The sequence below is a fragment of the Euphorbia lathyris genome, chromosome 5, assembly GCF_963576675.1.
Source record: "Euphorbia lathyris chromosome 5, ddEupLath1.1, whole genome shotgun sequence".
Classification (NCBI taxonomy): Eukaryota; Viridiplantae; Streptophyta; class Magnoliopsida; order Malpighiales; family Euphorbiaceae; genus Euphorbia; species Euphorbia lathyris.
In genome coordinates this window covers 88,521,044-88,539,362 of record NC_088914.1, presented here as the reverse complement: position 1 = coordinate 88,539,362, position 18,319 = coordinate 88,521,044, and the positions used below count along the sequence as shown (strand labels likewise).

At 40.7% G+C, this 18,319-nt stretch overlaps 1 protein-coding gene across 1 annotated transcript; it reads left to right on the top strand.

Annotated features, from left to right (window-relative positions):
* The first annotated feature begins 1,192 nt into the window (after positions 1 to 1,192).
* Positions 1,193 to 8,236, top strand: LOC136231232 (uncharacterized). The gene is made up of 3 exons (XM_066020545.1): positions 1,193 to 1,511; positions 3,946 to 4,233; positions 6,771 to 8,236. The coding sequence occupies exons 1-3, from the start codon at positions 1,362 to 1,364 to the stop codon at positions 7,899 to 7,901; spliced, it is 1,569 nt and encodes a 522-aa protein (XP_065876617.1). The 5' UTR covers positions 1,193 to 1,361; the 3' UTR covers positions 7,902 to 8,236.
* Positions 8,237 to 18,319: the final 10,083 nt, after the last annotated feature.

The following is an 18,319-nucleotide window of genomic DNA, read 5'->3' as shown; positions in this document are numbered from 1 at the left end:
ATGATTGAGTTCCACCCTAACAGCTTGCTCTGTAACTTCTAATCTTTTAAGGATCAGAACATTCTGATTGAACGTCCACGGCCCGTCATTCAGAACCCGGCTTACGTCTAGCTCATGATAGAATTGGGATAGGAAGCGTCCCTCCTTGTCTGTTTCGGTGATTGTGACCCCTTTGACAGGTCGCCAAATGGAGGCCAGCGTACACTTCATGCTCTCGAAATGGATTGATTTGGCTGTTAAGAACTGACCGATTATGAACAGCGAAGGAAGATCATCATTCAGCGGAACTTCCTCACCTGGGATTATAATCCTGATTTCCTCCTCATCATCGAGGCGCATCTTAGCATAGGCTTCCAGTATTCCCTTCCCTTTGTCCATGTCTCAGGATAAGATGGTCTGTTATCGGTGATAAAGGCGGAAGGCGGCAGCGAGAGTAGCCGGAATAGCAAAAAAAGCAATGACAAAAACCCTAATACGAAACCTTCTCAGAGGAGAAGACTGCCCACACTCCAATAGGAGAGACCGTATAAAGTTTTAACTAAAATTAAGGAATTGCTAAGTCCTACCTATTCAAAATTAATTAAAGTTACGAAAGGTAAACCTCGATATTTGTTTTTTTGAATAGTAAAATCCTTCGATAATATATTTTAATCGGATTTGATTTTTTTTTTAAACAATCGGATTTGATATTAAGAATTAGAGTTAGGCTATGCTTACTTTGTTTTTGATAAAGTAAGCTTTACTTTATTTTTACTACCATTGGATGAACTTACTTGTTAAAGTCTACCATCATCCAATGGTAAACTTTACTTTGTCAAAAACAAAGTAACCATAGAAAACACGTAAGAATTATTATAATACACAATACCTTTTAAATCATAATATTAATCTCCAACACCATAATTAATAATTTGTCAGTTCATGTATGCCTCTAATTTAACTAATACTGTTATTTAATTTTTCTAAGTAGAGTGGATCAATAAAAAAAATTAAAGAATATATATGGTACGTACAAAATATAAATAATGTTATCCTAAAATTAAATAAATAAAAGGGTAAATCTGTCAAATCACAAAAACAAAAATAAAAAAGTCGGTCTTGCCACGTTGACCCTCATCTCATCCTTATCTGCCACATAAAAAACGTTTTTTATTATAAAAAAACCAATTTCTTGAGTTTCTTTTAAAATTCAATTTAATTAGAAAAAAGAAAATTAGAAAAAGCTGCATCTCTTCTCTTCCTTCCAAGCCAAGTCATAAAGGAACTTTCTCTGTTCTTCTCTCTCGTTTTTGCACTTTTACCCATAAAAACCCTAAGCGGAAGTTTCATTATTCGATCGAATCTCAGTTTCGATTTTCAATATGGCATCTGGATCGACGGGTCGGGCCAATTCGGGCTCGAAGGGTTTCGATTTTGGTACTGATGACATTCTTTGCACTTATGATGATTTTGGCAACCAGGATTCATCCAACGGAACCCATTCGGATGTGATCGGTACTAATTCCAGCAAGGTATAGTTTAGTTTTTAATTGGTCGTGTACTCTCTCTTTTTTATGGATTTTTCAGATTAGGGGATTGGGGATTTATGGATATTAGGTTTTAATGTTGAGGTAATTAGGTTGTTTCTCTTGATTGTTGATTAACTAAGCTATATGTTTTAAATTTTAGTTTCTTATCGCTATTCTGGAAATTGTAAGAAATTGTTTTAATTTTCTGAGGTTTATAGCTTCGGTTGACTTGAATTTGTGCTTTTTACAAATAAGGCTGTGAGACTAAGATTTCCACTTCATGTTGTTAGTAATTTGGAGGATATAATTAAACATGGTCCTTTGCCCTTTGGGTCTTCGGCTATGTTGCACGGAAACTGACACCCGGAAACTATAAAAGGGGCGGCCCGGTGCACTAGGCGTGTCCCCGCCAAGCGAGGGTCCAGGGAGGGGTCCCACCACAAGGGTGTACTGGGGACAAGCCTTCCTCTGCCAATTTTTTTTGGCAAGAGGCCGCTCCTAAGAAACTATATTTCTATAAAAATATAGCTAGGAAACCGAAATGGAAACGGTAAAGAAACCTGGATTCTGGACTTAGCTATATAGCTAGTGGCGAAGAGTTTCTCTGCCTTCTGTTCCGGGTTCTGGACATAGCTATATCTGATCAATAGCTTCACTAAATCACATTGTGGAATTGAATAGGAAAAGGAGAAAAAGGACAATGGAAATTTAGAACTTCAGATTAACTATAGCTAGACTTCTCTAGTTATCTTCAATAGCATAAGTGAATTGAATGTATTTTTATGCTTTAGTTCTGAAATTGCTTGCTTCAGGATGTATGTAATTAGTTGATTGTGTTAATGTGTTACCGTTGCTGAGTAGTGATGTAAAAGTTCAGTTGAGATATGATGCATGATGATTGGAATGCTAGTTTTTTACTTGTGCATATGTGGTATGGCACTTGCATTTATTAGAAAAGCAGCAAGCGCATTTTAAGTTTGTTTCATGAGTCAGCTGGTGAAATATTTATTCTAGCCTGTATTCTAGGTTTGGAAGTTGCTTTTGCTCTTGCTTAGTTTGTAGTACTAGGGGTGTCAAAATGGGATGTCGTGGCATAATCGTGTGTTATGATCTATATACTCCACATACTTGTATTTATTGGAAAAGCAGCAAGCACATTTTTATTTTGTTTCATGAGTCGGCTGGTGAAATATTTATTATAGCCTGTATTCTATGCTTGGAAGTTGCTTTTGCTCTTGCTTAGTTTGTAGTAGGGTGTCGTGTCATAATCGTGTTGTGTATGATCTATATGCTCCACGTAATTATATATGATATAAATGCAACAAAAATTCTACTTGTGTAAAATCGGTCATGTTAGACAAGTTGTTTCTGTAAATCGTGTTGTTGTGTTAGAAATTGACAACCCTAGTTTGCAGGATGTCAGGAGTCCTCCCCCCTCCCTCCCCCAACCCCAAAAAAAAGAAAAAAGAAAAAAACTTATATGAATCCGTATAAGTGTGTGCACTTAAATTTAAAGTGGTCATGGAGAATGGCTCTCAGGATGGCAACAGGGCAGGGGCTCCTTCTCCCTGTCCTGTCCCCATGCCGGGGTGTGATGCTAGGTTTTGCCACCTGATTTAAGGAAAATTCGCAGAGGGATTTATGGACAATCCCATCCAATTGTCCTCGTTCTGACATTTTATGATGCCCAAATTTGATGTGTGCACACTCATGCTCATACACGCTTGCTTGTATGTGTGAGGCAATAGAGTGGGGATGGTTGCGTTACTGCTTGCTTATGCTCTTCAGATATATTTTCCTCCTCCCCCTGCCTTCTCTGTCTGCCTTACTTTCTTGGGCTTACTATGAGTATTTGGGGATTTAGTAAATATATTTTGGGCTTACTATGTGTTTGTGTGTTAGCATGCATGCCCATGTGGGTGTGATTGGGGATTTTTGTGCTACTTACGCCCTTCTGATATGCGTCCCCCTCCGTCTGCCTGCCTTTCTTGGACTTATTATGAGTATTTGGTGATTCAATAAATATATCTTTTTGTTAAAACTGTACTGACTTTCTATTATCCAAATACTGGAGAAGTCAAACAAAGCAGATTACGGATGGTACTATGAACCCTCGACTGGGTGGAAAATAGATATTGTCAAATGAATTTTGACATTAAAATGCCTTTTTATTTCTTAAACTTCAAAGGATTGTAATGACAATAATTTGTTTTTCATTTTCCTTTCAAATGTGCTTCTCCAACCTTACTGTCGAAGTTTAATTTTACGTTTTCGTTAGCTTAGCTTGCTAATTGTACTTATGCTTTTAGTGCTGGAAAGTTCAAATCTTTATGATATTTCTTTCTTCTACTTTGAAAATTTGAAGCATATTCGGGTACATAATTATAAAAAGTAGGCATATTTACTAATAAGAGACTGCTGTTGTACTTGTGAGCAGGATTTTCAGAAAACTAGAATGGCAAGGTCATCTGCTTACCCTGCTTCTTCTTATAATCAGCCGGAAGATTCTTTCAACCCGGATGTGATCTCTATTGTTGAGAGAACCATGAAAAAACACAATGACAACCTAATGCGGTTTCTTGAGGGAATCAGTTCACGGCTGTCGCAGTTGGAACTACATTGTTACAACCTTGACAAATCAATTGGAGAAATGCGGTCTGATTTAGGTCGGGACCATGGAGAGGCAGATACAAAGCTTAAAACTCTTGAGAAGCATATCCAAGAGGTGAGTTACAATCATGACATCCTGTATATACATTAAACACTTGATTTTTTAAATGGATACATGTAAGGTTGTGCATTGGTTCAAAACCAAACCGAAAAAATCTAATACTGAAGTTACCAAAATGAATCACACCGACACCGAACCGAATTATTATGTAAAACTGAAATTTAACCGAACCAAACAAACTGAATTTAGATAAAAGAAAATAAAAATCACTATATTTCCTAGATTAATTTAACTCAACAACAAAGAAAACTTGAAATACTTGCAAAATATACCTTATATTGGACTATTATCTCAACAATAATAATAAAAAAAATTCTTTTTAAATCAAATATGTGTACATATATACATATAAATGCAAAATATGATCAGTGCGGTTCGGTTTGTTTACATTTTTGCCGAACCGAATACCGAAAGAGACCTAAAACTATAACCAATTCTGGCCCGTAGTGTCGAAAAAACAATTGAATCGGTTCAGTAATGCGGTTTCAACTGAATTATGCACACCCCTAACATTAAGCCTTTGATAAATTGTTTTTTTAACACATTAAGCTCCTATTGGATGGTCCAAATATGTGTGTGATTCGAATCTCGTTTAGTGCGCTTGGAACTGCCCGTATGTCACTGTTCCCCTAAAGTAAAATAGTTAAACTAAGCGGTTGTTTGGTTACTCCATTTTCTCCTCCCGTTTGCCTGTTCACTTTAAAAGGGAGAGTTTTAGGTGTTTGATTAGGGACCTCCTGTTTGCCTTTTATACACGAAAAGTAGCTTTTTACATGCTTTTTGGAAAATCAACCTTTTCCAACAGCAAAAGGCCCGTAAACCAAACGGGTCCTAAATGAGTTTGATTGTTTTACTTTAGGGGTTAAGGTAAAGTTAGTTTGGGAATTGATGTGGTAAGGTTATTTTAGAGATTGACATGACATGTTAGAAAAAATTATCCGACATGGCGATCTACATTAGGTGACATGTTAAAACAGTGACTTGCTAGCAGTTCCATGTGCACTAAACGGAGTGCGAATCACACATAACTGGGCTGTCCAATAGGGGTTTTATGTTTCAAAAATGATTGTTCAGGGGCTTAACGTGTTCAAAAATAATTGATCAATGACTTAGGGCTTGATTGGATGGAGGGTTTAGAGGGGTTAGTAAGGGAAGGGTTAGTAAGGGTTGATAGAAACCCTTGTTTGGGAGAAAAAATCAGGGGCATAATCAGTAAAATTTGAATCCCACACAAACCCCTAAAAATCAAATATGCTTCTAACATTTTAAGGGAAGTTCAAATATAACGCTTACTTATGAAACATTCCAATATTAGGTCTAACGATTATATCTAGGATCAATTTTAGGCTTGTTGTTAATAATCAGTTATATCATTATTTAGTCTATCTAAAACCTATGTTGCACGGACACTTGTAGTTATCAGCTTTTCTCCATTTCGTGTCCTTGTCCATTTTCGTTTGTAGGCTAATTTATGAAGGTTATGCTTTAGAAATAAGGCTTCCCATGTCCGTTTCCGTGTCTGTGGAATATAGTCTAAAACTCAATTTAAAGTGACATTTAGCATCTACATACTGAGGTATTTATTAATGGAAATGTTTCTTGATTCAATGTTCGTATGCAATTTGTTAGGCCGTCAGGTTGAATATAAATTTAATAGAGTTTAAGAGAGAGATCGAAAAACAAGAGAGGAGAGGACAAGAGTAAAAAAACAGAATGGGAAAGAAAGATATTAGTTGGAGTAAGTAATCAATATACGAGCGGAATGTCAATGATGAATGTCTTTTTAAATTGGGGTTTAGTCTAACCAACGGTGTAATTATGATTATTTATTAACAGCGGACCTCAAATGTAAACACTAGGCCTAATATTGGATTCTTTCATAAGTTAGGGGCTAGGAAGCACCGACATGGGTACTCGTACGGGCGCGGTACAGCAAACGACATTTTAAAAAAATATAAGACATGGGTACGACCGTACGATGGGGACACGCTATATATATATACAACATTCATAATAAGTTATTAATTCATCAAAAAGAAACATTTAATACTTCAAACTTGTTAAACTACCAAAAAGGCGCAGTTGCTATATTCTTTTCTTTAGATTTTGATTTTTGTATTAGGGTTTTATTATATTTATATATATCAACCTCTCTTTTTTCTAAAATTATTAAAAAAAAAACCTATATTCTAGTTAATTAACTCAGAAGTTGTGCCCCTGAAGTTTACTCATATTAAAAAAAAAAAAAGAGGACACTTCTTTTGGAGTGTCGATTGCGTGTTCTGGAATGTCTGAAGTGTCCGACACTCTTATGTTAACCTCCTAGAAGTGTCGGTATCCATTTAAATAAAGAAGACTTGCAAGTTTCAGTGAGAAATGTAGGCCGTGTTTTTTCTTCATTTAGGCAAGGATAAAGCTTTTTCGTCTTAAACTGAAAATCCTCACCTTGTTTATGCCGAAATTTGATTTAATGGCCATATTTCTTTGTTTGAGTCACTAAGAGCATAACCGGTCGACAATGTATGCTGCAGGTCCATAGGTCTGTCCAGATCTTGAGAGACAAGCAGGAACTTGCTGAGACCCAGAAAGAACTAGCGAAGCTCCAGCTTGTGCACAAGGAGTCGTCTTCGTCGAGCCATTCAGAGGAAAAAGCTTTGTCGCCACCATCTGATATGAAAAAATCAGACAATCCGCCCGAAATGCATAACCAACAGTTGGCTATTGATCTGCCCCATAAGATTTTGCCTCCACAACAGCCTGCATCTGTTCCCCCACCATCTCAAACCCCACCGCAGAGCGTAACCCAACAGCAATCCTACTATATGCCTCAAACCCAGTTACCGAATCCGCCAAACCAACCACAACACCATCAGACCCAATATATGTCTTCTGATCCTCAATATCAAACGAACCAGGCGCCACAACAGGTACAGACACAAATGAGCCAGACACCTCCTGGCCAACAATTTCCACAATATCAGCAACAATGGCCCCAGCAGTTACCGCAACAGCCTTCGATGCAACCCCAGATGAGGCCATCTTCACCGTCTGTTTACCCTACATATCCTCCTCCAAGTCAACCGTCAAATTCCTCTCCATCGGAGACACAGCCGAACAGCATGGCTATGCAAGTATCATATCAACCAGTTCCTCAACCCATATCCAGCCGCGCTGATACCATGCCGTACGGATACGGAGCAGGTAGAACCGTACCAGTACCTCAACAACCTCCACAACCTCAGCAAATGAAAGGCAACTACGCTGACGGATACTCAACTATCGGACCCCACACAGGACTTCCCCCAGGGAGTGCGTACATGATGTACGATAGCGAAGCAGCAGCAAGAACACATCATCCATCTCAGCAACAACCTCATTTTCCACAGGGCGCATATCCCCCAACAAATCTCACACTCCAAACCCCTCAGCCAGGTACCGGCGCAAATATGTTACCTCGAAACCAAAACCATTCCACCTTCGTTCGCAACCATCCGTACAGCGAACTGGTCGATAAGCTGGTAAGCATGGGATTCAGGGTGGATCGTGTAATCAGCGTGATACAAAGGATGGACGAGAGTGGACAGCCTGTGGATTTCAACGCAGTGCTCGATAGGTTGAGCGCGCATTCTTCCGGAGGTTCTCAGATGGGGTGGTCAGGGTGAAAAAGCAGTGATTTTTAGGGATTTGAGAAGAATCTGGTTGTGTTGAGATTTGAATAAAGTCTTTTCTATAATTATTATTATCATCATGATGCACGCACGGTTTATTAATGTTAGTATGTATATCATCCATGTATGTGTTTAAATTTCATGTTTTGGCAACTCTAATTTTAGGGGTTGTGAGCTTAATTAATGGGTTTCTTTCTAAGGGTTTTAGAGAGAGAGGAATCCATTTTTTTTAGCTTTTAATGATCATGGACTTATATGACATCTGGGCTGGTCATTTGGTCATTCATGGCATCTTTTATAGCCCATATAAATAAAATTTATCTTTTCAATGTTCGTATGTTTATTTCGGTTTTGCAAGTTACTGTGTGCGTAATAAATCTTGTTCGGGTTTAGTCATAAATTTATATGGCTTTATATGTATCATTTGTTGGGTTGTAAATAAGTCGAGCAGCTCAATAAAACTTGTTTAGAAGGTTTGATGTGAGTTAAATTAGGTTTTAAATTTTCGATAGTGTAAAGCTAAAATTGATTTTCTTTAGAAACATTAGAGTTAAATTTGCACAATTTCGTATGTTAGGGTCTTTATCTTATTTCGTCTAGGGTCTGTAAAATGTCAGAACCGGCTCTGGTTATAGGTTCATGAACAAGCTTGATTATAATGTTCATGAACACGCTCTTGAAGAAACTAGTTCTAATATGTTTTTAATAATTGTATTTTTATAAAGGGAAATGTAAAACAGCCTAATTTTGTCTAAACTTTAGTTTTGTATGTTTCAAATGTAGTTTTGTGTTAAAGGTATTTCAAATGAACATAATTGATGAGTTGTTCACGAGTCAATCTCATAAACAGAATTAACGAGTTGCTCGCAAGTGGAGCTCGTGAGCAGCTCACGAACATGATGCTGAGCTCGAGCTCAAGCTCTTCAATTTTCTAATGAATCGAGCATGAGCAGACCAAAGCTCGACTCGAGTGTACTAGATTTTGGTCATAGTATTTGTACACCCTTGATAGGTTAAATTCATTTTATCCAAATGTTAAATTTGTACTTTATCCTTTCCATAGTTACGAAATAAACATCCAATCTATGGTTGTCAAAATCGGAGCGATCAGAAAACCAGGAAGGACAAAAGGTTAAGGTTTTAATATTAAGGGTGAGCCAGGGTACAAAGGATCCCGTAAAAACTAATATTTTTAGTTTTATTTAACCATTTAACATAGCAAAATATTAATACTATCAATAAAAATGTATACTGTAACTATAATAATGTTCTTCTGAAAATTAAAAAATCTCTCTCAAATCCTTTGATTGGCTGATAGATTGTATTAAGAAGGGACATGAAATGTGAAAGTCAACGAGAGAGATGAAGAGAATAATTTATAAATAAAAACTATAAAACTAATCCTAAAATACACTTTGGTAGATTGTAAATAGTTTATACGAAATAGAAAGTACCAACTAAACTGGAAATTATAAGTATAGATTTTAAAAATTAAAAATTAAAAATATAAAATTAGAAAAAGAATAATTAAAAACTAAAGTAATAAGTTATTGATTTATTGCACTGTATGAATTCTCAATTTTCCATAAAATTTATATAGTAATTCATTAACGAGTTATTAATAAACAATAGTATTAATCAAACTCAATTTGAGATTTCCTTCAACAACAAAAAAAAATGAAGTTTTGACTCATAAAATCCGCTAACACGTGATCAGGTTTTTGATTTAATGGTTCAACGGGTTTCAGCAATATTATTTTTGGATATCTTCGGATCGATTTGCGTGATAAATCCGATTCAACCGGGTTGATTCGTCCATGCCTGTCTGGATCTTACAACCTTGGTCCAATCCAACCACAAAAAGTAGAGCAAACCGTAGATTTTGGAGATTTATGAATCATATCGAATACCCGAATAAAAAGATACAGAATTAGATTGAACCATTGACTTTTTCTTTAGGATCGAACCGAATTGTACCGTTGACTTAATTATGTATAATTCTGGAGCTTTCAAATTCATAATATTACTCAGCAAATAAGTTGGAGATTCTAGAACTGGACCGTATATCCGGAAAAAAAAATTCATAACCAAATTGAACCGTTAACTTTCATTAGGATCGAATCAAATTTTACCGTTGATTTTATGAGATACAATTCTGAAGATTTTTAAATTCTCAAAATTATACCGAACAGTACTCACCCGAGAAGAAAAGCATAAGTCGAATAAATAAAAGGTTTATTGGAAAAGTTGATAGATAGCCCATAACGTTACATTCTCATCCTTAATGGGCAGGCTTATCTATTTAGCTGATGATACCAACATGCTGTTAGTTGGTTCATTAAGGAGTTTCAAGGGGGAAGATTTTATTATTATTATTATTATTATTATTATATTATTATTTTTAGGATAAATAATTTATTAGTCCCCTAGTTTTTATCTAACACACTGTTTAGTCTCCTTATTTTGAAAAACACATTTTAAGATCCTTAGCTTTTGCCAATATTAACCATTTGGTCCTTTTGTCTAGTTTTTTTAGATTTGTAATCGTTATATTTTAGCATAAACAAATATATATAAAATAATAGAGTAACATGGTCAACTTGTATTATATTGTGGTTGTCCTAAAAGCTAAGATATGTTCGGTTAAAAATCTAAAATAGTAGATAAAAGGACCACAATGTTAATATTGGCAAAAGATAGGGACCTTAAAATGTGTTTTTCAAAATAGAGGGACTAAACAGTGTGTTAGGTAAAAACTAAGGCTAATAAATTGTTTACCCTATTTTATGGGATGGATTTAAATTATTATTTTTTTTTGTTATCTATAACGGGTAGTTCTCGATAGCCGGAGATACACCAGCACTCTCGTTCCCTTTTACTCTCGTTTTCAGATTTAGATAAGAGTTCGTTTTATAAGTTTTTTGTTTTCTGTGTGCTTTATATACTGTTATTTAGATGTAAAATTAGTCCACGTACAAATATTAGACAAAATTTTATCATTTTATTTTTTATTTTCTAAAAATCACATTTTTTGAAGTTTTTTCTCTTTAAAAATTCATTTTTTTTCTCCTAACCAAATAACACTTAAATGACTTCAAAACGAAAATTTTCAAGAATTAAGATTCTTTAAAATATCATTAACTCTTCGAATTTTTTATTTTGAAGTCGTCAACAATCATTTTGAGACGTTGAGTGGCCACCAGTGTTAAAAAGTATAAAGTTCAGTAACTATACCATTAAGAATTAAAGTTTAGTGACCATAATATTAAAATGATAAAGCTCAGTGGCCACAGGTGTAATTTACCCTTGTATTATCGTATACCAAGTCAAAACTCAAAAGAAGGCAACAAGTAATGTAACGTGGGAAAACTTCCAATTTTCAAATTAAAAAACTTCAAATTGAAAATTTGTACTTGGAAACCGCGTTTGACTCTAAGCAACCACTAAGCAAACGGCAAAGAGAAGGAAAGCATACATCTCTACAAATTATTATTATTATTGAGTACATCACATTCATAATTTATAAACTATATCATAATACTGTATGATTTATAACTTTATTATTTAGTATTAAAATCGGAAAATTCATAAAAAATTTATTGAAATAATAATTTGAACAACTTTAATAATATCATTATAAATAGTACTATAAATTATGATCATATAAAGAATAAAACCATAAAAAATTAGAAAGAATAAGTAATATAAATTGATTCGGAATATGAGCCGAGGGCCCAACCGGCCCATGGGCTGGGCCCAGTGGCCAAGGGGCGAAAGACCTCAAGGGCCCAAGAGAACTCACTATAAATAAGGAGGAGACAATCAAGAGAGGGTGGCGGGTAACATACTTCCTAACTCGTTTTCTAACAAATATATAATTCTCTTGAGCGACTAACTGTCTTAATCGTCGGAGTGTATCTAGGGACCGCTCCCCGCACAGAGACGACCCTCGGAGAACACGAGCACCATTCCCGAAGAGAGCTCGGATCGCTGTTTCGCGTATCCTGATTATTTGGTGCGGTGAAGGTGGAATACAAGTGACCTCGGAGCCTCCGGCAAGATGCAAACGTCAACTGAGTCTGCTCCATCGTAGGCGCCGGAGGCGGGAGCAACCAGCTCCATGACAAACATCGAACGTTCCGGACCGACCATTCCAATTTCCCCTAGAAACCTGGGACCACTAATGGAGGAGGTGAGCCCGGAAGAAGAAGAGACTTACAATACCACCCAGCTCCTCAGTGCGATTCAAGGTTTTCAGACCACTCAAGCTGTCCATACGGCGGCTCAGATGAAGATCATAGAACAACAGAGAAGCTTGCAGGAGGAAAATGCCAAAATCTGGCAGTACCTCAAAGAAGCAACAGAGATACAAAGAGAAGGCGCGCCTTCGGGGGGGTCCTTGGGACCCGGGGTACCCGCGGGAAGAGGGGCCGGTGCTGCCACGGCCGGAGAAAGCGGTGCGCGATGCGAAGAGACGGCGGCCGCGAGCAGTGAAGACATGTTGGAACTAAAGATCCAGCGCTTCCTAGACAAGAGAGCCCTCTCGGAGGCGTCATGGGAGGAAGCATCACATCCAGTAAGGCACCGCTGGTACAAAGGATCATCGAGACAAGGTTCCCATGAGACTGGAAAGCTCCTCGCCTGTCGCAATACTCGGGAACCGAAGACCCAAACGACCACGTGGCATTTTTCATGAGTATCATCAACTTATATTCAAAAGACGAGGACATCATGTGCAAAGTTTTTCCCACCACACTCTCGTCCAGTGCCCAAGAGTGGTATCGAGGGCTAGCCCCTGATCAATTGACTCATTCGATCTCCTAAAGGACCTTTTCCTCTCCTGTTTCGCCGCGGCAGTGAAGGTAAGGAAGATCAGCTCGGACCTCAACGGGCTCAAGCAGCGAGCAATCGAGCCACTGCGCAACTTTCTTTCTAGGTTCCACCATATGGCCTCTCAGGTCAAAGGCCTCAACCTCGAAGTGGCTCATGATGCCTTAGCGAAAGGGACCTCGTGTGAGCCCATCAAGCAGAAGTGCTTCAGAAATATGTCGCGATCCTTCGAAGAACTAATGACCATGGCACAGACCTTCGTCCGGTATGTCGATTGCGACCGGCCGGCAGGGTACGAGGAATCAGAAAGGGGCAAAGCCAGAGGAGACGCACACAAACAGGAAAAGAGCAGATCAACCGTAGAGGCACGAGACGAGGGCCGGGCACGTAAGGAGACCCCGATGCCTTTCCCAGCTCGAGTTGAGCGAGCAAACCTTGAGCGCAGGGGGGACCGATCCCGCGAAAAGGAGGTGCATTATGCTGCTTAGAGCCAGCCTCGCCGATTCGCACACTTGACTCCGCCGGCAGACAAAGGCAAAACCCGTGTCGAGAAGGACTACTGCAAGTATCACAAATCCTCCGGACACTCCACGGAGAACTGCTATCAACTGCAGAAAGAAATTGAGCGGATCACGGAGCAAGGTGCGCCATCGAAGATAGTTAGACAGAGGGAGCAGAGCCCGAAGTAATGGGACACCGGCCGAGCAGATGAACCGAAACGACCAAGGTACCACGGGGAAATCCACGTCATAAGGGAGGGAGCACCGGCACTCTGTGCGCCTCTAGAGAGCTCCCGAAAGAGAAAAGTAGTTGATCAGACCCTGACATTACAGCCACCACTCCGGACCAGCCATTCGGAGGCCCTCGTTGTCACCATCAACATCGTCGGCTTTAAAACGCATCGAGTGCTGGTGGACACGGGAAGCTCGGTGAACTTGCTCACCTGGAGAGCGCTCCATACAATGAGAAATACTCATACGGCCCTCCGAGCCGGAACTTTTCCCCTAGTTGGCCTATCAAAAATTGAAGTCCCCGTAAAGGGAGTCATCTCTCTAACAACGATCTTTATCGGGAGACCTCTGCTGGCTAGCCTAAAAGCTACAATTGATATCTCTGACTTATGCTTGACTTTTCCGCTTCAACATGACAAAATCACCATCCAAGGAGATCGCATCCTAGCCAAAAAACTGCAATAGGAGGCGACTCAACCTCAGACAGCGCTTTATCTGGAGGACGGTCTGATGGATATGAGGGGATACAATCCCACACCAATTGAGCCGGTCAGCGACTGTGCCATCGGGGAGAACAAAACACTAAAAATTGGGACCAAGCTCCCACCTCCTCTGGCCAACGAGATAAAGGCCGTACTAACGGAGCATTCGGACGTGTTCGCCTGGTGCACCGAAGACATCACAGGAGTCTCACCCGAACAAGCAACTCACAGGTTGAACATCGACCCCTCCATTGAACCCCTGAAGCAGAAAAAAAGGGTGCAGGCGAAGGACAAGTAAGCCGCAGTCAAGGCAGAGATCAAGAAGCTACTAGCTGTAAAATTTATTAACGAAGTCCACTATCCGGATTGGCTTTCTAACGTTGTACTTGTAAAGAAAGCCAGCGAAAAGTACCGCATGTGTGTAGATTTTACGAATGTTAATAAAGCATGCCCCAAGGATTCTTACCCGCTGCCTAACATAGATCAGCTTCTCGACCAGACAGCTGGTCGTAAAATCTTATCCCAGTTTGATGCCATCGCTTGTTTTCATCAAATCGCTCTGGACCCGGCTGATGTCGAGAAAACCTCCTTCATTACGCATGAAGTCACTTATTGCTATAGCGTAATGCCCTTTGGTTTAAAGAATGCGAGAGCCACATACAAGCGACTGGTAGATAAGATGTTCGCTCACCTCATCGGCAAAACGGTGCAAGTATACATCGACGACATGGTCGTCCTTAGCAGTATTGAAGGTGACCACCCGCGTGACTTAGCGGAAGTGTTTAGAATTTTCAGGAATTACAACCTCAAGCTGAACCCGGAGAAATGTTTCTTCGGTATTCGTAGTGGCAAGTTCCTTGGTTGTGTAGTTTCAGAGAAAGGGATTGAGCCTAATCCCGCAAAGATCGAGGCAATCTTAAGGATGGAAGCACCGCGCAATTTACAGGGAGTTCAGAGGCTCAACGGAAGGATTATCACCTTGGGCCGATTCATTTCCTGCTCGGCACAGCGGTGCTTACCTTTTTACAAAGCAATCAAGAAGGAGCATCCCTTCAAATGGTCTACGGACTGCCAGGCGGCATTCAACGCCATTAAAACTTTCCTCGCCACGCCCCTGCTACCGTCGGTACCAGAGCCAGGACGGGACATTCAACTATACTTCACCATCGCCGATGAAGCGATGGCAGTTGTCTTAACTCAAGAGGAGGCGACGGAGCTCTACCCAATTTACTTTTTGAGCAAGGTCCTGAAGGGTGCTGAAGTCCGATACTCCGAGGTTGAAAAAGATCTATTCGCCATAACACAGGCATCCGAACATCTCAGACCATATTTTCAAGCACATACGGTTGTGGTCAGGACCAATTACCCTCTCAAGAAGGCAGTCTAGAAACCAGAAGTCTCCGGTCGGATCACCAACTGGTCGGTTCGACTATCCCAGTTCGACGTACGTTTTGAACCCCGCACGGCGATCAAAGCTCAAGTGTTGTCCGATTTCATTATAGAATTTACTGGATCATCAACTAGCAACCTCACACCGACAAAAGCTTACAACAACGACATGTGGACCATGAGTGTGGACGGGTCGTGCGGCCCAGGGCGGGCAGGCGCAGGCATTACCGTTCAGGGGCCTAATAATCTTCGACTACGATACGCCATCTGGCTCGACTTCCCGACCACGAACAATCAAGCTGAATATGAGGCCCTAATCGCAGCTCTTCGGCTGTCCAAAACGATGGTAAACGGACATCTGACAGTGTACTCAGACTCCAAGCTCGTCGTTAGCCACGTCAACGGTACTTACAAAGCGAAAGACCCAATGATGTGTCAATACTTGGCGCTCGCCAAATCCCTGCTCGAGGATCTTAAGAACAAAGGAGTAACCTTTGACCTCACGCTTGTACCATGAGAAGAGAATGAAGAGGCATATGCCATTGCCGCTCTCACAACAGGCGAACAGTCTAGTGATCCGTATACCCTTATAGAAACTGTTGCTTCCCCAGCCATTCACACACAGTGCTCATTACAGATCGACATGGCGGACGCAGCGGCGAGCGGGTGGATGATTCTGATAATCAGGTTCTTACAGGATGGGACACTGCCGGAGGAGCGGACGCGGGCATCCCTCGTGGTTCGGTGCTCCTGGCGATATGCGATGCATGATGGCTTACTCTATCGGAAGTCCTCCATACACCCTTGGTTGTGTTGTATATCCGAGGAGGAAGGGGATCACTGTCTAAAGGAAATACACCAGGGCGTATGCAGCTCACATCAGGGCACTCAGACAATTGCGAAGAAGGCTCGTCTATAGGGACTTTATTGGCAAACCATGGACTCCAACGCAATGCGTTTGGTTCGTAGCTATCAGGCGTGTTAACTACACGCCAATACTCATCACGCGCCGGTGGCTCCGCTCAAAGGCATTGTCACACCTTGGCCATTTGCAGTATGGGGTATTGATCTGCTCGGCCCATTTCTGATGGCCTTTGCATAAAAGCGTTTTGTAGTGGTAGCAGTCGACCACTTTACCAAATGGATCGAGGTAGAAGCAATCGCCAAAATAACCGCCGACAACATAATCGGTTTCCTTAAGCGAACAGTCATATACCGATTCAGAGTCCCTCATTCTTTCATCACAGATAACGGGAGACAATTCGACTGTGGTCAATTCCGCAAGTTCTGCGCGGAGTGGGGTATCAAAGGGCGTTACACCTCGGTAGCGCACCCTCAGAGCAACAGGCTCACTGAAGTAAGCAACCGAACAATCTTGTGGGGAATAAAAGCGTGCCTGTCCGACCAGGGTCGAGCATGGCCTGACCATATCCCAACAATATTATGGTCATATCGCACAACCCCACACTCCGGCACCGGGCGCACTCCTTTCTTCCTCACCTATGGGGCAGAAGCCATGGCACCATCTGAGGTCATCCTCCGCTCTCCTCGACAGATCACCTTCGAGGAAGTCGGCAACAACCCGGAGCCTGCGGAAGCAAGTGAGCGATTAGAGGAAGAGCGCCTTAATGCCTTACTTCACATCACGACCCATAAGCAAAGCATAGCTCGATACCACAATAGACGGGTCCGACCCCGCACTTTCCAAGTCGGGGACCTTGTGCTCCGAGACGCCGCTGCCGCTCAATCTCCGCTAGCTCAGGGCAAGCTCGGACAATCATAGGAAGGGCCATATAAGATCAATACTGTCCTCCACAACGGAGCCTACAAAATCGCCTCCTTAGACAGGGTGGTCTTTGACAATAGCTGGAACATCCAAACACTGAAGAAGTACTATCAATAAGCTCCTGTAATTTGAATCATGAATAAGAATACATATTTACAAACAGCCCCATGTTGTTACCGATTAACCAAGAAGCAAGCTACCCAACACGGTCCTCGCACTGAATAACTCAAAACGTTATTCCCAGGCTTCTCGATCATCTCGAAATGCCTCCTAAATCGCGCGAACAACCCCATGTTGTTACCGATTAACCAAGGAGCGAGCTACCCAACACGGTCCTCGCAAATGGATGTGAAAATAGCTTTCCTAAATGGAAATCTGCTTGAGGATGTATACATGATGCAGCCTGAAGGTTTCATATCAAAGGATGCAAATAAAGTTTGCAAACTTCAGAGATCCATTTATGGACTCAAGCAAGCATCTAGAAGCTGGAACAAGCGTTTTGACGAAACCATAAAACAATTTGGTTTCGAACAAAATTGCGAAGAAGCTTGCATTTACAAGAAAGCAAGTGGGAGCTCTATAGCATTTCTCATACTATATGTGGACGATATATTGAAAAGGTGCTATGCATGCTTGAATCGAAATGAGGTAACTTACCCATGGTACATGGAGTAAAGTTAAACAATCATCAATGTCCTAAAACTGATGATGACAAACGACGCATGGCTGTAGTCCCGTACGCCAACGCGATCGGTTCGATTATGTATGCTATGCTATGCACTAGACCTGACGTAGCATTCGCGTTATCTGTAACGAGTCGTTACCAAGGGAATCCGGGAGACGAGCATTGGATTGCTGTCAAGAACATTCTTAAGTACTTGAGAAGGACTAAAGATATGTTCCTAGTGTACGGAGAAGGAGATCTGAAAATACAAGGATTTTCAGACGCTAGTCATCTCACAGATGAGAATGATTTTAAATCCCAATCAGGATACCTGTTTATCCTAAATGGGGGCGCGGTCAGTTAGAAAAGTTCCAAGCAGGGAAGCGTAGCTTTCTCTACGACCGAGTCAGAGTACATCGCTGCTGCGGAAGCGGCAAAGGAAGCAGTTTGGATTAGAAAGTTCATTACAGAACTAGGTGTGGTGCCTGACATTGTCAATCCCATTACTCTGTACTGTGATAACAATGGAG

Coding starts and splice junctions, on each gene's coding strand:
- LOC136231232 (XM_066020545.1), top strand. CDS start 1,362: ATGGCATCTGGATCGACGGGTCGGGCCAATTCGGGCTCGAAGGGTTTC. Junction 1,512..3,945: donor TCGGTACTAATTCCAGCAAG/GTATAGTTTAGT, acceptor ACTTGTGAGCAG/GATTTTCAGAAAACTAGAAT. Junction 4,234..6,770: donor TTGAGAAGCATATCCAAGAG/GTGAGTTACAAT, acceptor TGTATGCTGCAG/GTCCATAGGTCTGTCCAGAT.